Source organism: Rhopalosiphum maidis, chromosome 1 (genome assembly GCF_003676215.2).
Source record: "Rhopalosiphum maidis isolate BTI-1 chromosome 1, ASM367621v3, whole genome shotgun sequence".
Taxonomy (NCBI): domain Eukaryota; kingdom Metazoa; phylum Arthropoda; class Insecta; order Hemiptera; family Aphididae; genus Rhopalosiphum; species Rhopalosiphum maidis.
In genome coordinates, this window is record NC_040877.1 from 40708894 (window position 1) to 40732308 (window position 23415).

The 23415-nt window shown below is 26.5% G+C and overlaps 2 protein-coding genes across 2 annotated transcripts; both read left to right on the top strand.

Moving 5' to 3' along the window:
• The first annotated feature begins 8122 nt into the window (after positions 1–8122).
• Positions 8123–9941, top strand: LOC113548999. Its single transcript, XM_026950128.1, has 4 exons — positions 8123–8261; positions 8357–8545; positions 8690–8882; positions 9524–9941. The coding sequence occupies exons 1-4, from the start codon at positions 8199–8201 to the stop codon at positions 9808–9810; spliced, it is 732 nt and encodes a 243-aa protein (XP_026805929.1). The 5' UTR covers positions 8123–8198; the 3' UTR covers positions 9811–9941.
• A 7096-nt stretch (positions 9942–17037) lies between these two features.
• On the top strand, positions 17038–18590 carry LOC113548307. The gene is made up of 4 exons (XM_026949115.1): positions 17038–17202; positions 17303–17474; positions 17577–17887; positions 18089–18590. The coding sequence occupies exons 1-3, from the start codon at positions 17113–17115 to the stop codon at positions 17885–17887; spliced, it is 573 nt and encodes a 190-aa protein (XP_026804916.1). The 5' UTR covers positions 17038–17112; the 3' UTR covers positions 18089–18590.
• The last annotated feature ends 4825 nt before the right edge of the window (positions 18591–23415 follow it).

Consider the following 23415-nt stretch of genomic DNA (forward strand, 5'->3'; position numbering starts at 1 on the left):
TTAAAATCATGATGAAATATAATATACATGTCCTATAAATAAAGTATTTTTTATATTATAATATCTATTATTGTATTCGATCGAAAAACATAATATTTTTTACGCATCTTCAGTGTCAATTATTATAAATTAGAAAAATGTTTATTTAAGATAAATATACTAAAACTATAACAAATATAGCATATTATTATTCACTATTACCCCTTCGATTCGTAGCACCTAATATTATATTATCGAAATCATTTTATTATTATTTTTGTTTCACTATAATATATTCTTTTGAAACATTTTAAACCATCATCGATCAATATTATCGTTTAATGTCATTTGAAACAATTCTGTAACAAATTTTAAACTACGTGGTGTAGGTAATATTGATGACTTGAAACGTATCAAAAATACAATAAATTTTTAATTATATTCTCTAGAACTACGTGTATAGTAGATTTAATGTCTAGTGCTCCAATATGGCTCTTGTGCTGTTATGAAGAAAACCCCATTAGATAATATTTTTGTAATTATTTAGCTATGACCGTGTACACAGATCTGAATAATAAAAATGTATACGTATAACAAAAACTCAGCGTGAGAATAAAATTCAAAAGTTAATGATAATAACTCATCTCTGGTTTAAAATATATTATTGAGGGAATAAAAGAAATTATCTATTGTATTTGTTCATAACGTATTTAAATTTAGTTTAATTTTAATAAATATATGCATATCTTCTTTTTTTAATTATTTAATGCATCGATGGATTTAAAGAAAATATATCTTTATGCAAATTCATTTAAAATGTACAACTTGTCAGACCTAATTTTGAATGGTTAATTTATAATAATTATAAAATATTATTTAAATTGTAGTTCGTCTATATTGTACATATTGATAATATTAAATCACGAAAAAATTAGCTAATCAAAAGCAGTAAATTAATTTCTTCACGATTTAATATTATTTACCATTATAAAGTACGAGTCAAAACCACGTACTAGAAGGGTGTGAATATAGGTTTACTAGATAAACATCTTAAAATTAACCATAATATACTTAAAATCGTTAAACAACAATAGACATCATGTTAATATATTTGTTTTATCTTAGAAAAAGATAAATATATATACATATACTATATTTATTTTTAACCGACGAAAAATATGAAAACAGATCTTAAAATGTTGTGTTTTAAAAATAATATACGTAAAATTTTTCCATAAATAATGTTATGAAATATAACAAATAATGAATATTGTCTATTCATAAACAGTTTAAATATGTAATTTCAACCAATTGTTAACTCAAAATGTCTATAAATAAAAATATGCTTACATATTTTCAGATTTTCGATTTCAATATGAACTACTTAAGTTACTTTGTATTACATTTTTAAACCCCATCTATTAAAATTTAAAACTACAAAACAATTTGTTAATATTTGTGATTTTTAGGTTGAGGAGCTTATCTTTAGCTGCAACGTGGTTAAAATAAAAAACATCTAATATTGAATCTAGTATATGCTAAATATTGTACTTAAAGAATTTTTAGAAATTATAAATATTGATAGATTATTATTATTGTTTACAATAATTTTACATTACAATTAGGTATACTAAAAAATACTCTCATTTGAAATGAATAATCTCCAAAACAATTTAATAGTACTTACGGAAATTCAATACAAAAGAAAATTGTTCTTAAACAATACGTTTTTGTTGTTATATTCTGATATTCATTACCATCATTACCGATTAATAGTTTACACTGACATACTGTTCTTCTCTGTAAAAATAATTCATCTAAATTAAATATGTTATTACGTTCAAGATTTTTTTCTTTCGCGGTCTTATACCGCCTTCGTGGCCCATCGTGGCATATCACACCTAGGTTTTTGTGACGTGTTGTCGCTACTTTTTAATTTCCAATATTGTCAAATTGTCTTCGCAAACTGTTTTCGATACGTTTTTACCAGCCGTTTCCGCTGTGCTTTTGTGACCGGACACCGCTAGATCGTTGCGCTATGTTACAGGTACTTTTTCGAGTCCATTCGTTCAGTCGCTTTTGCTGACTGTTTCCGTTACATCTTTGCACGCTGGCGCTATTTCTTCGAACACAGTCGTCGAGTCGTGTTTGTCAACTGTCACCTATACCCTTCTGTTGCTAGTTATCAAGTCACCTTCGTGGCAAATGGCCAATTCGCAGTCATGACTAGTAAATATACAATTAAATTAATTGTATTAAAGATTCGATAAATGTATCGTGTTGAACCAGATGTCAGATATCCTCTATAGAATATCAGTATATATATTGAAGCTACATAATGCTGTTATTGATGTGTATAGAAATAAAATATTGTAATTTATTAGATAAATTTTCGATTGCTGCAGAATATTTTTAGTCTTTATTAACAGATGTTAGTTATTTTTTATTGTACAGATTCTCTATTTCAAATGTTCAATTCTTAACACAAGAAAACAATTTTATACTATACTATTGCACCAAATGATAACAGCCGCACAGACAGATTTAATTTATTCAAATCGTTTACAATATTAAGAATTGTATTACTTTCATTAGGTATTAATTCATATTTGGTAAATATTGTGTTTACATCTATTTTGATTTATAATTTTATAAATAATTATTAGTATACATCTAGGACGGCGCGTTGGATAGGCAAATTAAAACCATTATTCAACATGAGGAATAATATATTATTGTATATTATGAAACAAACAATTAGGTGCAAGTTTCCTATAATATACTAGCTAAAATTTTATGAGATAATGTTAATTCATATTTGGTTCCTCGTTGACTTAAATTTAAAAAAAAAACCAAAGTATTTATTGGATTAGACTAAAAAATAAATAAAATCATAATAATTTGCAAGGGTGTAGTGGTGTTCAACATGTAAAATATAGCGGTATTCATAGATGGTTAAAATTAATTAACAAACCTTTAGAAAACTTAATTATATAAGGTATCATACAGGACTCACGAGTCACAAACACCCTTCGATAAGCATAAACAATAAGATGGCTGCAGTCTGATTTTCAGCAGTCAAAATAATTATCAAGGAAAAAAATGAAAAATACCTAAGTTATGTTATAATAACAATATATTATAAATATGTATAATTTCGTTTTTTTTATAAGTCCAAAAAATCTATTTTTCATATGAACTGGTCAAACGATGTGCTTAAAAAAGTTCAAAATTATACCTATTACCTAATATACCTACTGTTATAAAACATTTTTTTTAATATTGTTATTTGTGGCTAGAAGGCTAAAAAACCGAAGTTTGCCTTTTTTGATAATTTTTAAAATTATATGATACTAAGAAAAATAAAAAATTTACATGAAAATAAACATATATCATCATAAAACAAAAATTAATTTGTTTTTTCATTAATGCTATGAACCAGGTTTCATTGAACCTAAAATAATAACATTTTAAATTTTAAATCCATATAATATATTTATAGGCGAATACCGTCATCTAATATGATCGTTTTGACTTTTATTGACTATGACTACTTAACCTTCTGACACGACAGTGTTTGGTAAAAATCCAATTATTTTAAATTTCCTAAATTAAATTGATGTGTACAAGGGCTATGTTATAAAAATAAAAATATTAATTGTAGGATTAAACTCTATTTTTTTTAATTTCAGTTAAAAAATATGAAAAGCTTTGTATTAAATTTTCATACTGTTTTATTAGGAAAAATTTTTTTATCGAAATGTATAAAAATAAATAATAGCTAAAACTTTAAAATTTCATATTATTGTCTAAAAAGCTCTAAAAGAGTTAAAATATTTTGAAAACTATACTTTATAGTTTATACGGAAAATGATAATATAAGCATGAACATTTTAATTTTTTCCAGTTATTTGTTTTTGAATTAAAATAAAAATTGATTTTGTCAAAAATTAGGTTACGTAGATATTTCCGTTTTTTTTTATGTTCTTCCAAATTATTAATAAAACTTAAAAGTACTACACATTTACTTTTGATTGACTAAATTCCATTTGTTTTGCTACTAGAAACCATCTTTAAAAATAAAAATTTACTCTTTCGAAGGTAATAAACTAATAACATACACAAATATAATAATTACTATAAAAAAAAAACACGAACATTATTTTAAAATCAGTACATTATCGTATAGCTCTACTCAGTATTTAAAATAGATTTTTAGAAATGATTAAGTACACATCGATAGTGATGATTTGTTATTTATACAAATTAAGATTATCATTTTTGGTATTGCCAAAGAAACATTATTCTTCAAAACTTATCACCAAATCACCAAACAAATAGTGATTCTTGGTATTTTAAACTATAAAAATTTTCAAAATGATTGGATGAAGATCAAAAATGTACACACAACTAATTCATATTAGTCGGTGGTTTTATTTCGTTTTGTTTTTTTTTTTAAAACATGTCGGCGGCTTTAATTGTGAGGTCACTGCCCACATTACTAATGTATCTAATACATTCATTGTCAAGCCATCAAGCAATTTAAAAACACACTTAATGTCTACAACACGGGTGTCAAAGACATTGCATACTCTGAGCCGTAAATCATGATATTTTGAACATTCCAATTCGTTATAATATTATTATTACGTTCTCAAATAAAAGTATACAACTATAAAATCTAAATATGATAGGTAAACATTATAAACTAGTGAATATGTATTATGTTAAAGACTAAAACTAATTATATTGCCCGTTTAGTTATAACAAAATAAAATGGATACTTATTTTTAAAATATTATTTTAGAATATTAATACAAAACTAAATACAATTGTATATCATAAACGAGGCTCAGAACTGTATGAGCTTAATAAAGTCCTAATAGTTTGCGCACACAATATCAAATATTCATTAAATAATATAGGTTAATTATTCGCATTTGAATAATACATACACATTTTATTATAACAACATTTTACACGAAGGACACATTTACTGTGCATGATACAACGAGGATAATTAATCGTAACTGATATATTTATTACAGTTTTGGTATATAAAAATCGAGAATATAACCATGTAACAATAGTTCACACTAATTCAGATATAGGTAAACTAAGCATTTGTCTTTAAAAATAAAAGTATAAAGTCATGAGTAATGCTTGAGCATTAGTCATTAAGGAGTTATGTACAATGTACATAATTTTTTTGTTATGCTTTTATTAGGTTAGTGAACAAGCTTAGACTTCCGTAAAAAAAAAAAAATATATAAAACAATGGTGAAATATGCAATAAAAATCAATGAACCTTAAACATATCCATTTATAAAAGAAACATAAAAAATACTGGTAAGTATGTGATAAAACCTTTTTTTTGTAGACAACGCATTTATATCGAATTATATTATGTTTGTATTATATCACTTTTCGAATAAATACACAAATTATAATCAATGATCAGTATCTAATAATTTTTGGCTATACGCACGATATTATATCTGTAAAAATAAAAAAAAAAAAAAAATATTTTACGTTATTTTGATTCTTGAATTATTCTAATAATTTGACAAAAAATTAACTATTAAGTGAGATTAAAATTAATACTGAAAACTTGGACTTAAAATAGTAACATTTTTAATAATATATAATGTAATTTAAGTAGGTATATTTTATAGTGTAATTATGTATAATATACCTACATAAATTATTAAATTATTATACTTAAGCTAGAAAATATATGTTTTTAAGAGAATAAGAGATACTTATTTAATTTGGTTTCAATGAAATAAAACATTATATTATTATTGTTATTATTAGTTTATTTACGTCAATATTATAAATTTATAAAATAGGTATGTATGTAATAATAATAATTATTATTATTTCTATATAATTATAATTTAATTTACCGCTGTATGGTTACCAACCGATGGGAATAATATTACATAAGATATAGGTGCAGTTTAATTTTATTAAAATGTAAAATCATTTCATTTAATTGATCAACACAGAATACTGTATTTCATTCTAAAAAGCCTTTTAATCTATTTATCTTCGATGGTTTTATTAATTCAAAATATTGTACGTCGCGATGGTTGGTTGAGTGGTAGAAATTTATCAAATTCATAGTAAATGAGAATATAAAATATAAATAACATTCATACTACATGCATATATATACATATATATTAGAGTCATAATTATGTTATTTAAAATTTTAATTGATGAAATAAATGATAACGGTTTACTTTAGTCTATCAATAAATACATTTTATTGTAATTAGTGTAAGTATGATAAAATACAACATGATATACATATACACATTTCTCTGGCACGCTGTCAAAATGGCTGAAGTAAAATTTTAATATTATTATACATTTGAAGTGTATAAAATAACCATAAAAAACAATTACGATTTAAAAAATGCACATATTGTCTTGATTTTTTGAGCATTATATATTATTAAACTTTGTATTTGTGTTAAATACAAATAGAAGTGTTTAATGTTTTTAATTAAAAAAATATGAATCATCTATGTTTAAAAGTTTTAAATAGATCATTATAATGATGGTTTTCAATTATGCTTAAATGGAAATATTGTGTTATCTATTTTATGTTATTCAATAACTTTAAATGTGAACTAAATTAAGTATAAATTAATTTTAATAGATATAGCAATTATGGTACTTTTCAATGTACATTTTCTAAAACTATTTTCTGCCTTATAATATTTCATTTATTTATTAATGATTTTCATTTGATACCACTAACATCTTTAAAACGTTAACAGTTTCATTATCACGATTTTATATCTGTATCGAATAATCCAACTACGTGTACCTACAATAAATATGCCATTTTCACTCTATTATTCCTCGTTTAAATATGTATTATATCGAATTTCGAATACTAAACAATCTTTATTATTTCTCGACGGACCATATACAATCATCGTGTTGTATGGTAATTATCTACTACTTAACGTGACGTAACTGCAGAACAACCGTTAATTCGTAAGATAATAATAATAATACCTACTCTAAAAGTCTAGAATAACATTATTATATTATACGAATTCCTTTGTATAATATGCGACTAAATTACCAATAAAAATATTATATATTTATATATACGTTATACATAGATGTAAATCCACGGTAGACACACATACACACACACATATATATATATATAAGATAATACTCAAAAAGCATGGCAATAGTTACAATTGTTAATTAATATTAACATTAAAATATTCGTCATCAACATTTTCAAAAGTATAAAATCATAATTAAACCACAGAAAATTCCTTCGTCTTTAAATTATATAAAATCGAACTATCTGAAATATATGGTCTTTCAATATACTTAAAAATTAAAATATTAATAAATGCATCATTAAAGAATAGAAGTAGAGTGAGCAACATATTTGCAAAACAGTCCTATTATATAGGCATATCACATAATTATTTAGTACATTAATTTTTAGATTTATATATTATATAAATACTTATAAATACATATACCTGGTATCATATTTCCGTCATATCCCTTACTAAAAGCAAGAAAAAAATATTATATATCTAGATAGTATGATAAAATGCAACATCGCCGTAGCTGGTATTAACGATTCCTAGTCAAATCAACCTCGGGAATGTATTTAATGTACGGTGTACAATATTTCTTCAATATGAGAATATTATATCATATTCGATAAATAATAATATTGTATGTTTTTCTATACTATTAGATATAAATATTAACATAAATATATATCACGAGCACATAATTTATTTTCATACATTTCCGTCGATATTTTGACCATATAAGAGATTTACTATAACAATGGTTGACGATAATATTATATACATCAATTTATATATTTATATAGTTTACATAATAATAAAATTTATATACAAAATACTCGCGAGATATTTTCAGGAAATATGTTGACCGGTACCGGTACTCGCGGGTGTTCCATTAGTCGAAACCAAAAAAGGATCATCGATGTATAATATTGTAAGTAATCGGTACCGCACGTGATTTGTGAAAATTTCGGCCGAAGAAAGTAGAAAAGGTGTCGTCCGCATTCTGCAGCGGTGGCGACCGCCGTGCGATTAGGCATTCAGGATGCGATCGATAATTCTGCCGACACACCACATTATAAGCACGGGCCCGCGTGTCCATAGCGTTCATTCATTCGATCAACCGACTCCACGATGCATCGTCTGTCCGTGTTCTGTTGCGCCGCTGCTGCACTGTCGCTGTTCGCCGCCGCCCAGGTAAATATAATATTATAGCGACCACCGAAACGTTTATCGCAACAAAAGCGACCATCGTAACTGTCATTACATATTCACGTGTATTATGCCTATAGGCGACGGAGACCGCACTTGAATTCGGCGGAAAACTGTTGGACGACTGTGGTACCGATTGGACGTGCGCCAAGCCCAAACTTCTCAAGTTCATTGGCCAGACCGCGGAAAAGGACGAGCTCAGATTGACCAGAGACCTTTCGCTGAAACGCACCCACGACGGCAATGACGAAGATCAAGTCGCCAACTCGGTATAATAAATATCACATAAACACACGCATTCGAGCCGTCCGCGTATCACACGTATTTTACGGTGTAGTCGTGCTTACCGGACGCGTTCGTATCGTAGTCAATCGCCGTATTAATTTAATAATGTGTACTTCACTATATCCCAGATTCCCAACGGCGAGGAATACAAGAAAGCTGTCGACAGTAACTCGGCACTCCGCATGTTGGACAGAATCGACGACTTCCTGAGCACCCACGAGCTCCGAGTCAGCCTGCCCGAAGAACTTGGATCGTCCGTCGGACAAGTGAAAATGCCACTGGTCGACCAAGGCCACTCCTCCGTCGCCCAACAAGGCCGAAGTAAGACATTCGTGCCTATACCATTATTGTGAATCACCGAGGGTAATGCGTACAATATCTCGATCGAATATTCGAATTTAATAGCACAAAAAGTAGATGTTCAAGTACTTTATCATCAAATTATTAATATATTAGAAATATCATTTTATAAATTTTATGTTAAATTATATCATCGATATTAATAATTTATTCACTCTGCATAGTTTCATGAAAACAAGATGTATTCGTTAGGTTTTATAAAAAAAACTAAAATATTTAGTATTATTTATATTTAAAAGTCAATTTGTAGACATTTTAACAGTAGCGTTATAAATGTCACGGTTTTTTTTTTTCATGAAGGTATAAAATATTAAAAATAACTCTCTTTGGCGGATGATTTATTTTCACAGATTTAAACTTGTTTTTTATCAAATTCAATATTGTCTGCATTCAAAATTTCATATATCAAGTATTTTCCACCTCGATAAAAACAAAAAAAAAATAAATAAAATTTTTTAAATATATATTTGAATATACTACAAGAATGTTCTAGCGATATAGTGTACGACGCCGTGTGGTGTTTTTTTGTACGACAATATCGTTTTGTTTTCCGTTTTTTCGGAAAAGACCTAATTAAAAGGCATTTTTTACCCATTTTTTAGGCCGCGGTTTCGTCCGCAAAATAGTCATTCCGTTCCTCTTGGGCTTGAAGTTCAAGACCACCGTACTGATCCCGATCGCCATCGCCCTGATTGCGTTGAAGACGTGGAAGGCACTGACCCTGGGTCTGCTGTCACTGGTTCTGTCCGCCGCAATGGTCATCTACAGGTTCACCAAGCCCAAAGTTGTCGGCGTGGAAATATTACACTACCCGTCACCAGTGCACGCACACCACCACGACGGGTACGCTCACGCCAGGGCGTACAGCGCACAACAGCCCGAACAGTGATGCATCAATGCAAGCTGTAACACCATACGTTTACAATCGACCTTACACAGACATAATATTATATATTGTTTATTTTATTTTTTTATATATATTTATTTTACGTTTGTAATTTAATTATTTATTTATTTATTTTTATTGAAAAAAAAAAACAACGATTAAAATCTAACATTTTTTTGTACGACTGTGTTTTATTAAAATCGCCAAAATTTGAGTTGGCTCTACCAACGGTATACCTATACAACGTTATTTATAATAATAATAATAATAAGTTTATGAAGCGCATAATAAATTATTATTCCATTTCTATCTTATAATGGTAAACATTAAATTAATGTTACCTGATTACTTATAAAACGAACCGCAGATTTTTATTTTAAATTCTAAATGAAACAATACAGGTTATAATGTGTATGTACTATGTATAGCACATAATATATTTTTATTCAAGAAAAAATGCACAGAAAATTGTTTATAACATCGTTGATGACATATATATGTTTAAGAAATTAACTACAGGTGATACTATAAATTTAAATATTTGAAATCCAAAATAAGTACACTTTTTATCTAAGTTTGTATATCCTCTTAACTTTATCTATACTTAAAAGTCATTTAGTATAAATAGGTACAGTATAAGACAATAAATAATTGTATATTTTGTATTTCTATGAAATCGAGACACCTTTATTTATATATTGTATATTATATACATAAATACAACTGTCTTAAACAGGTATTAAAAATACTAAGATTGAATAACTAGGCATAATTTATGGAAAATAATATGCCACTGAAACGATTTGCTAAAAATACATCATATATGCCTATATAACTAATCAAAGATATTATGTAAATACTAATTATGAATATAGTTTATAAAATAATTAAAAATATAAATTCATGATGAAAATTTATTCGTATAAAAATATAAAGGTATATCAAAGGTTGTATGAAGTAACGTATTATTTAATTTGAATTTTTCTTTGTAAATAACTTGTAAAAAAACTATGTAGTCTGTCTTTATTTTCACAAATCATTACCAACTTGTCAAGTTTTCATGGTTAAATGTGATTTACTTTATCTGGTACCCTTCCAACTATATTTAAATTATATTTATTAAAGTATACGTTCTTTTAAATAGTTTGTTTTGATTAAATTGAAGTAGAAACAAAAATCTCTCATTAAATTTCTCAGTCTTGTTTAAAATCTATTTATTTGGCACGAATAGCATGATTAAAAAAAACCAACAATAAAACTATTATGCCAGGCCCAGTTTCTTCATATGGGGAGGAAGGACTGATAAAAATAATGAGCACAAATACCACGACGTACACATTCTTATTTAACTGTGCAGTTGGACACGGTCTGTACTATAATATTCAGTGTATTACTTGTCGGAAGACCTAAACGCGTATTTTAAAGTCAAGTTTTGCGTAGAATTTTACGACTATGTTACGTAGAAAATGTCGTAATACTTATATTGTATTCAGTTTTTTAACTGATACAATTCAAAACTCTAATACTACGAATGGACGATTGAAGCCATTATTGTACCAATAATAAAACCTACAAAAATAATAGATGAATCATATTTCATAGTAAATTAATAGCTATGTATAAGTATATAAGATTATGTATTCCATCAAATATTCCAGTTATACAAATATAAAATTAAAATAAGAAAGTAATTAAATGGTAACTGTAAACAATACAGATTTAGCCCACTCAGACGAGGTGTCTTAACTAATGTGTGTCTCTTATAAAAAATATAAATAATGAAACATTGTCGTTTCATTAGACAACGTACACAATAAATATAAATGAGAATTATCGATAAAAATTACATTTTCCTTAATGTAAATTATATATAATGTTACATTAAAATTAATACTTAAATGAAACATTTCACGGTGAGCAAATTTACACGTGTAGTTGTGTACATATAACACGTATCTACGTAGTATTTGTATCTTGTTCGTTTTCTTTTTATTTGTTAATATTTATGAATTATCAATACAAAAGTTTTTAAAATTATTCTTGTTCTAACTCACTCGAGATTAATTTATAGCGCTATGTAAACAATTAAAATAATTGAAATAACCAAATTCAATACACTATATATGACCTATAAATACATTATTTTCATTGAATTCAAATTATAAAAATTAGAGAATAAATTCTAATGAGATATTGGTTAGTGGGTCACTTTATAACGTTCTTAAAATTATATTTTAAAAACTACCTATATATAATTCATTAATAATTTATTTTGAGATTTTATAAAATAAATCGTAAACAGTTTTAAATGTTTGGACAATAAATGTATATAGTGCGTATTATTATTAAGCATTATATATAGATTCAATTTACCATTCATAAAGTACAATTCAGTAAATGGTATAAATCTATAGAAATTTAACAGTAAAAATAAACTTACATGTTTAACCTAGAGTCAGTTATAAAACAGACAAATATTTCAAATATTTGGCTAAATTTCAACTAAATCTGATAATGAAAGTGTAATAACTGTTGAATGGTATAATTACAAATAAATGTTTGAAGTTGTAGAGTCCATCCCAAGTCATATAAAACTTAGACAACTCAAATTAAAAAATTAACTTTAAATAAAGAAATGAATTAAAAATAATAATTGATTAGACATTATAGAAAAGGGAAATCAATTTTATAGAAGTATCATTTTGTGTTACAGGATGAAGCTACTTGTAGGTATGTATGGCAATCGTGATGATATTACATTGTCGCATTTTCGCTGATCAATATTCACAACTGCACAATCAAAATTGGCCCTAACTCTATGTTCGTCAATTAATAATTCTATTTAGAACTTCCGTCGAACCCTTTCTATATTTTCTCTTGAAACAATCGGTAATTATTATGTGTCCATGTAGAATATAGCACAAAATTATCTAGAAATGTATAAGTAATAAATTTCATTTTTTGTACTCCATTATTTTTTCATAGTATTTCAAAACTAATATATTTAACATATCAATTACAATTTAGCATTCAAATGTATTTATCGATAAGTATATTTTATAGTTTTCTTCGTTTTTAAACCTATCCGTGGTATAAACATGGTATACTCATGATAAACATATTATTTTCCTATATTAGAGTATTAAAATGACGTATATACAAAACAATTAGCCCATCTATAGTTTGAATGTACAACATATACCTAAACTATAAAAGCGATAAAATTTAATGAAAAATATTATTTTGAACAAACAAATCAACAGATTGCCGATATAATTATGCCATGTTGCTAGTGTTAGATCTTAGAGATATAATCATTTATACTTAGCTAAAATATAAAAAAAAAAATGTATTATTATTTATAACGTTTAAGCGATGTGTACTCATAAAACAAATTTTAAATGAGGTAATCCGTCTGATATATACGTAACATTTTTATAATAATGGCATATCTTATTATTAACCAAAACTGTTAACTTACAAATTAGTTATTAATTTAAGACATTATCATAAAATTGTTATTTATAACGTTAATGAACTATTTTTTCCCAAAAAATATCACATATATTTTATATTAAATATTTTAATTATAACTTTACCATAGGGCGATGTAAGTATAGAACTAAATAATTAAGACAAATTAAAATTTTTATAAATAGTTAAGAACAAGCTAAAATACTGTGAAAAATAGATCAAATCTATTAAATGATAAAATAAATAGTTTAAAAAATGTCTTCGTGGTTATACAATTATGAAATTATCGATGTGGTCAAATCTAGTTTTGTGCACAAATTTTTCAGTGATTTTTATTTTTTTTTTGTTTTTGTTGATTGTTTTTAAAATTATAGGAATTTTATTTTTACTTTATTTTCTCTGAACTATCGACTATATTTTAAAATACGAGGAACTACCATAAAAATTAGAGATTTAAAACTTTTTGTTGCTCCAAAATAAAATGCCTAATGACGACACAAAAAAAAAATATGATAAAAACACATAATTGTGAAATCAATAATTGCTCAACTTAGAATTAAAAATAATAACAGATCTACTACGAGACGGATTTACAACAAAAAGCTTTCATAATCATTACAATATTACATGTATAATAAAATCTTCGTATTACTGCAGGGCATAACTAAATAAAAATTATATTTTTGGTATTTCAAAGTTAATAAATGTAAATAAATTTTATTACGCGTACGATTATAAGATAAAACGCATATAATCTATCATATTGTCTACCAGTTAAGTCGTTTTCGTTGGAAAGTTCGACACATTTTTGTATTCATTGATATTTAGGTACTACTGATAAATAATCGTACTAGATAATATCATAATACTCGCCAATTCCGTCTTGATGTCCCCAAATCTGCACGAAATATTAATATACATTAAGGAATACAAATATATCACTTAGTAGAATTTATCACAAAAAAGTTTATCATTTCATAATATATTCAATGAAACAAATCATTAATAGTAGACACTTCCTAACTCTAAAAATTAACATAGTTAAATATTTTTTACGTCTTAGTCCTGTACTTCATGTATCACAATTTATTGTTCTTATTGTATCATTGACATTTTATCATACAAAAGCAGCTGTGATAGGTTAATTTTCAAATACAAATTAAAAAAAATTATTATTATTTTATTGCGTTACAATTATTATTTCTACAAAACTACCTAAGTAGCAATTTAGATGTTTTTAATCTCAACTAATAAATTAATCTATTTGAAGTTATCAAAACTGTGAAAACAGAAATGAATTTAATATGTATAGTCTACTTGAAATCAATTTTAACATTCAAGATTTTTATCTCAAAATTTAAATATTATAATACCGTAATTTTAATCTCTAATTTTTAGTAAAACTTTTTTTAGGAATTGAAGTGATAAAAAAAAATTGAGAAAGACGATCTCAATTAAACTTGATAACAAATTAAAATTTGTTTTCAAAATTCATATCACTTCATTAAATCTATCAGTTTTAAACTTTTAGGGTTGTTTTACATAAACAATTTGATCTAGTTAGTACTCAGAAAAGTCATGATTAAAAATTGTCAGTATTTTTTTTATAATCGGGAATAACAAACAAAAAATTAAGGAGAAAAGATAATTTTTATGCTAAACCAGTTTTTGACTAAATATATAATTTATTTATTTTGTTTTGATTAAAAATAATTTGTTCTTTTTAAATTATTTATAGAAATTTGAAGTTTGGATTTTTTTTTTCTTGTCTTATTTTTATAAATTTCAATACAAAATGTATGAGACGGTAAAAATACTTAAAATTTAACACAAACATTTATAATAAGTAGTTCGTTTCTTAATTAAAGATAACAAAAATTTATAGTCACATTAATATTTTTTTATAAATATTTAAATTTAAAATTTTCAAAAAATTCGTCAAAATCTTGAGATTCACTTATTACAGTTATACGTGTAACTAAAATTTCATAAACAATTCTGTTTCTACCTTTTCTTTGAAAATTAAATACAAGGTTCTATATAGGTTTTTCAAAATATATTTTTAAAAAAATTCTACTTAAAGTCAAATTAATTTTTTATGACAATTAAAATTAAAATTTTTTTAACGGATATTCATTTTTATAATTATTTTTATTTTTTGACGTAATATAAAAACTAATCACCACAGATGCATTAAATTTCCAAAAAATGTTTAGTTTATAATTTTCTATATATGATATAATTTTTAAAATATTTTGATTTTTTTTTTTTTAATTATTTATAGGTATGAGAAATTTACAATTTTTATTTTCTCCTTTAAATTCAATAAAACGTTCGAATTTTTCAAAATCACAAAAAATTCAAACTACAAGTATTTTGTAGTGAAAAATGTTTAAAAAATTTTAATTTTTATAACGAAGATTTGAAAATATAATACAATATTTTACATAAGTAGTTCATAGTGGAGCTAAAAAATATACATACAACATTATTTTTATAGGCATTTGAAAGTGTTCAAATTTGAAAAAATTATGTATTTTAACGATGAATAACGATATTAATTATTTCATCATAAATCAAAAACATTATTCGTGTTTTCCTTGGGAATTTAAACTTTTATATATGTTATTTTATTGTAAATTTTACTATACGCAATAACATTTTTTATTTATTTTAAGATATTATCTACTATACCATGAACTTATTTTTACTGTCTTACGGTATTTACAGAAACATAATATTAAATTTTAAATTATTTAAGTTGATATAATATGGTATAAATACATAATATTAATATAGTAACAAACGTAATACTAAAAGTAAAAAAATGACTTTAATAGCTTTATTCAAAACATATGAAGCAAACTTAGTGATATAGACTGATACTAAAACAAATCATTTGTCAATGATTTATCATTGAATTCAAATTTAACACACCAGTAACAGTGATCCACTCAACACCCAAAGTAAAACAGAGCGGTACACACCTTTTTACCTTTTTAAGTATATACTTCAAGATTTTATAAACTCATTATTAAAATAATAATCTATAGTTAAAATTTAAAATTATCATATTATTCACTTTTATAACACTTTATAGCTGATACGTATTCTGCATATGACTGTACATTTATTTAAATGCATTAAATCAATAAGCATAATTAAAAACAGTGTTATGAGACAAAACGCCAATATTATAAAAACGATATATTTAATAAATTGTATCATACCAATTTTATTTCTAATTCGTAAAACAAAATACTCCATATCAAATTCGATCGTTTACTTCGTAAAGGAATGTGTGTACTCGAAGATTTTTTTTCCGCGTTTTGCATAACGTATTAAATGGAAATAATTTTGTGAAATAGTCAAATTTCAGTAAAATCAACGATCTTTGCCAAGTGACTACGGTAAATACACGTAGTTATTAAAAATAGGTATCCGCGAAAATCTATAACATACAATAATATATCATAGTACTACACGCCACACATGATAATAATACCTAATGGCAGTCTGATACTATTATACGTTCTCGTGACCTATCGTCGATAATTTCACCGGTCCGAGACACACATATGCATCGGGGCCCCGATTAATATTCAGCCGCGCTCCGGACAGCTATAGCTGTCGAAAACGTGATTAAACGGGGGACATCCTATACGCGTCCTGTAGATATCCCCTCTCCCGTGAGGACATTTTTCGCACACACGGGGCTCCTATATAACCCAAAGACGCGATCGACCAGACATCACACTCGCACCACCGTCCGCCACAGTCGGTAGTCGCACACGCTTTCAAACACAAATCAAGCACACCCACACACACACCATGGCTCGTTTCTTGTGTTTGCTCCTGTCCACCGCCGCATTGGTCGTCGCCGCGTACGGATCACCGCTGACCAACGACAGACAACTTCAGGTATCTAATGACTACGTCCACTATATCGCACGTTTACGATGGATTGAAATCGTTTTTTATTATTATTATTCGTTTTATTAATCGCGATGGTTTATAACAGGATGGGAACGGCGCAGACGAGCCGGGACTCACGGATCAACTGCAGGAGCTCATCGAGAAGCGCGACGTGTCAGTGGAACTCGGAGGCGCAACCGTCACCCTGTCGCCCAGGAACTTGGACGAAAACGAACTGGGCCTGACCCTGAGACTTCCCAGCTCCGCCGAACCCAGAAGTGAGTAGTACACAACAGTCGCGGTATTTATGCGATCGACGCATTTACGATTGTAACGCGTTTCGCCGTACTCACGACGTGCCCATCGTCTCGTTCCCGCAGGCAAACGACACAAGCTCAAGAAGATCCTGATGCCCATCATGGTGTTCGTCATGCTCAAGGCACTCACACTCATCCCGCTCGCCATCGGAGTGTTGGGCTTGAAGGCGTGGAACGCTCTGCAACTGTCCTTCTTCTCGTTCGTCATATCCATCGGACTGGCCATCTTCCAGTTGGTGAAGAAGGCTTCCGAATCACCACCATCCCTGACCACCCACGACGCCGGCATCTACGGAGCCCCGCCAGCGCACTACGCCAGGAGCATCCAGGAACACGCCCACCAATTGGCTTACGGTTCCAACCAAGTCAGATAGGTACGCGACATCTCAAATAATTAACGACTTTCCCTTCACCCCCCCCCCCCCCTCAAGTGCACTTACTCGTGTGCACATGCGGCGATACGATGTCGTTCGCGTCGTATACCACGTAATATTGTGCACAGCAATAATCGTTGCAAATACATATTTTTGATATTTACGATCGTATTTTTTTTTTTTTTTTTTACATCGTTTCAGACGTTTTCCATCTGAGCTGACACGGCTTGCGACGCGACTCGTGTGTGTTTGTGTGTGAACGTGCGTGCGGTTCGTGTCATCCCGTCGCTGCTGCGTCTCCCGCACGTCAATTACCTACACTGCTACAGAATAACATTTATTTATTTCGACTATTTATTATTATTATTATAATTATTTTTATTTCTATTTTATTATTACGAAAATCCAACGACTGTAAATACATTATACTCGATGTTCTTATTGTTTGTAAATCCGGTTACTGCAGACCCTATTGTTGCTTTCGATTGAAAAATATTATAGTATATTTTATTAATCTAACCACGTGTCATTGTAATATTGTTGTTACACCGATAATTTTTCCTTTCCAAATCTTTTCATAATATTCAAGACATACCTACCTTTGGAATATCTTGATCGAAACTATCGTTTAAAAATTAAAAATAATAATTGATAAATTGCTACTACTATATAGATACCTACAAAAATGCACGTGTAATTAACCCAAAACAGTGATTAATATTGTATACAATATATTATAATTTTAAAAATGTCTAAGAATACTAATTAAATTGTTACACGTTTTGATAAATTATTGATCATAGAAGAAATTCCATTTTACACATTAAATATTATTATTATTATTTATCATCGTTAAATAATTTATTCTTATTAACGATAAATAGCTTTTAACTTTTATTAAATTTAATTACATTATTTGTGAAATTAAATTGCAAATTATAATATTATATTTATGTATTTTTTTTATAAATGCTTTTAGTAGAGTTTAGATTAGTATTAGTATTACACGCAAATGAACAATACCTTTGTAATCATTATGTATATACTAAATACTAAGTAGCTTGGTACTATCAGACGATTTTTTTTAAAATCACCATTATAAATTCAAAAATATGTATTAAATGTTGGCGTTTTTAGCACGCTGAAGAATATATTAATAATTTGTATGCATAATATTTAAAATATTTTTTCAAAAAAGTGTATGCATAAGTTATTGTAATTTTTAAACATCTATGTCTTCATTATTCTACTACATTCAAAAGATCAAACATGTTGTAAACTTTATTATCACTAGAATAAAATAATTTAATTAATTTAAAAAGTTAATAAAAACACCGTGTTTTTATATTCGAAAAAATTAGGTACTAACCATAACTAATGTAATTAAATAGTAAAAACGTACTTAGTAGCAACGTAATATTTCTTTATTCATAAGTATAATTTAAATAATATGTACTTAATTGTATATTACTAAAAGATACTTTATAGTTATATAGTATTCTATCTTAAAACTAATTTAAATATTTTCAAAATGTCTGCATATAATAAAATATAATAATACATGTGTTCAAGCCACTTCGTCAACATAGCATTTATTTGATAAAATTATGATAAAAAAATTTTCAAGTCCACAGTTAATGCTTTTTTTTAATTATAACATATTAACTAAAATTATAATAGAAAAAATCATTTTTAGAACTGAAAGAAACACTTATGAAAAACCAATTATAGGTATAGTAGTTACGACCATAAATAAATTATTTTTAATTTTAAATATTTAATAAATAATAAATAATATTTTTTATAACACACTCTGTTCAAATTACTAAAACAGTAAGTGAATGTAATGAAAGAAAGAAAGTAAAAAAACATATTTCACTAAATGAAGAAGCTTCTCAGCGGAAAACTTTTTGATACATTAATAATATGGTTTAATTATTATTGAAAAATAATATTAGTTTAACATACTGTAAAAAATTTAAAAATTTTTTTATTATTATGCGGAGATCGAACCACGACCGAACGGTTTTTTAACAATTACTTGTTGATCAAAACAGATTAAGTTGACAAATAATAGATTAAATAATCATTATATTTCTTATAATCGTACTGAAGAAATATGTATGTGAAAAAGAGATATGTATTTCTAATTTAACTCTCCAGCGGCACTTGCCCCTTCTTACTGCAGTTGGCTTCAGAGGGTTTAGCTTTTGGAGAGCTTATATTAGTCAACACATATCGACCACGCCAGTACAGGCCACAAGTGATTGAGCTAATTTTATAGGTATTTAAGTAATATTTCGTTTGTTCTCTTGGTAACGAATTAAAATATAAACGACTACCTATTTATATTATAATAATAATAATACATTATTAATGTGTATACATAATAACCTGATAAAAACATTTTTATTTAAGAATTGGTTAAAACTTAAAATGATAAATATGTTAGTTTAAAAAAAAGTTGGTTCTCTGTAATACCATTAAATAGCCATTAAATAAAAGGCTGACATTGAATTGAGTCCCACAAATACTTTTGGGTTATCGGAATTGAGTACGACCAATATTGTTAGGTTGTTCGAGTTGTGTTCCTTCAGCCTATTATTGATAAATATTGATTACTTACATTGTTTTTAATAATAATAATAATGTTTTTAAAATAATAATAATTACTATGTGTAATATAATAGTGTTAACAATTAAATAGTGGCTGGTAAATTTAAATAATACAGATTTTAAAAAGTGAAATCTCCAAATTTGCTTATTTATATATTTGTTTGTCTGCTCCCGTGAAAGTTTTTCTTTGCTTTGCTTCGTAATTTAATATATATATATCAGATTGTATTCCCGGAAGAGTGTCCACGAGAATAAAAAGATTTGGATATGCCGAATGAAAAAAAGCATTTAATTTTGAGTGAATTTTACTGTTTAGGTAGTTATGACATTTTATCTATACGAACTCAATTCAATATCAACGAAATAAAATAATTCAGGAAAAAAAATCTGCGAAAATTGTCCATTATTTATGTATCCTTCGATTTTACCCTAATCCAGGCTTGTGGATATTACAATAATATTGATTCCCAAAAGGCAAAAACTGTCAAAATATCCGAGTCTTTCAGAGCGAACTTAATAAATTAAATAAACATATTATAGTAATTTTAATTTTCCGTTTTGTGAGTAGCTGAAGCTGTTTGATATCACAAAAAGTATAATATACGTAAATAGGTAGTCGTTTATTTTTTAATTCGTTACCAAGAGAACAAACGAAATATTACTTAAATACCTATAAAATTAGCTCAATCACTTGTGGCCTGTACTGGCGTGGTCGATATGTGTTGACTAATATAAGCTCTCCAAAAGCTAAACCCTCTGAAGCCAACTGCAGTAAGAAGGGGCAAGTGCCGCTGGAGAGTTAAATTAGAAATACATATCTCTTTTTCACATACATATTTCTTCAGTACGATTATAAGAAATATAATGATTATTTAATCTATTATTTGTCAACTTAATCTGTTTTGATCAACAAGTAATTGTTAAAAAACCGTTCGGTCGTGGTTCGATCTCCGCATAATAATAAAAAATTTTTTAAATTTTTTACAGTATGTTAAACTAATATTATTTTTCAATAATAATTAAACCATATTATTAATGTATCAAAAAGTTTTCCGCTGAGAAGCTTCTTCATTTAGTGAAATATGTTTTTTTACTTTCTTCCTTTCATTACATTCACTTACTGTTTTAGTAATTTGAACAGACTGTGTTATAAAAAATATTATTTATTTTGTATTAAATATTTAAAATTAAAAATAATTTATTTATGGACGTAACTACTATAATACCTATAATTACTACGATGAAGACATCGATTTTAAAAGTATCCAATAATTATCTATCCAGCAAAATGAATAAAACAAAATTCCGATCAACTGTTAACCAATGTATTTACTAGTCAATAGGCATATAAAATACAAAACGAAAAACGAAAAAATTTCAAAAATTTCAAGATAAAATAAATATTATAAAAAGAGCACAAACTTTTAAAAAATTTTAATTTTGTTTAATAGATATTAATTTAATTATTTGGTAAAAAATTACAGCCGTCTACAGTTATTCATTTTTAAACTAAAACAAAAACGGCTTTTTTGAATAATGATTTTACATAATAATACCTATTTTTCTCTATTTTGATTTTTTTTTCAGTTATTTTAAAAAGTACTGAAAATTTCCCACTTTTAACCCCTAAAGTAATAAATAAATCCAATATTCTATATAAAATTACTTTCAAAGTTGAAAAGTAAGGTATTTTTACTGTTCTAAAAGTTAATGACAGACACACAAAAAATAATTTGCATGTCATCTTATAACCAATAGGTACATTTATCGTTTTACTCAAAATCTAACAGCCTAATTTAAAATCAATAATAATATGGTATCATGGTATATTACTTCATAAATTTATTTAATGAGTATAATCAAATACAACAATTGTAGATAGATCATAGATCACCATGATTTTACTAATATTGTTGACTATTAGTGACCTAAAAATCATTAAATTTTTAGTAATATGTACCTGCTATTATGCTTGATCATTATATAAAAATACATGTTATAGTAGTTTTATTAATTTGACGCGACAGTATAAAATTTATAGCAATTTTAGTTTTATGAATCATACATTTATTCATTAAATTAATTACGAATTTACGTTCAAGTGCCACAATTATAATTATGCGTAATGTGTACAATAACGAAATCTTTTTGAAAGACAATGTAAAATCAATCTATCGACTACTTGTTATTTTAATAATTTTTAAATAACTTATTCTTCTTTCTTTTCTAATTCCTAGATAATCATTTTACTTAAGTAAGTAATATAAATATATAATAAATAAAATGTGTGTATATCCCATCAAAAAAAATTCAAATTCCAATCCATGTGTAAAAAATGATAAAAAAAACCAGAGAGCTCGTGGTTCTAAGATATAATAAGTATGTGTATTGAGTGTATCTTGTCATATAAAATGTTACTATGATGATTAATAGCTATTTTCAATTTCATTTATGAATAAATCATTGTTTACAAAAAAAAAAAATGAATCTAAGTGAAAACAGTATTTATGTATATAATGAAACTTATATAAATTTTATAATTTTTAAAAAATTTATTAGTAATAGTAAATAAGATAAATTATTTTTTTGCTAAAAACATTGGAAATATTATAAACTGTTATAATGTAATATAATTGATTATTATTATTAAATTATACACATTGATGTCAGCATACAGAGCAGAAAACTCTGGGTGTGTTGAGTGCGAAAGACATCCGGGTTTTTAGTTTATCTCAATTTTAGTTACCATAACTTATGAAGTTAATAGTGTAAGTTATTCAAAACGATAATCAAAAGTGAAAATAAATGTCGTTTGATGTATTTTGACGCTAAACTACGGATCAAAAGAATAGATTAAATCAATTTTGTAGTATATTCAAGTATACTGTGATAACTATAGATATAGCTGTTAC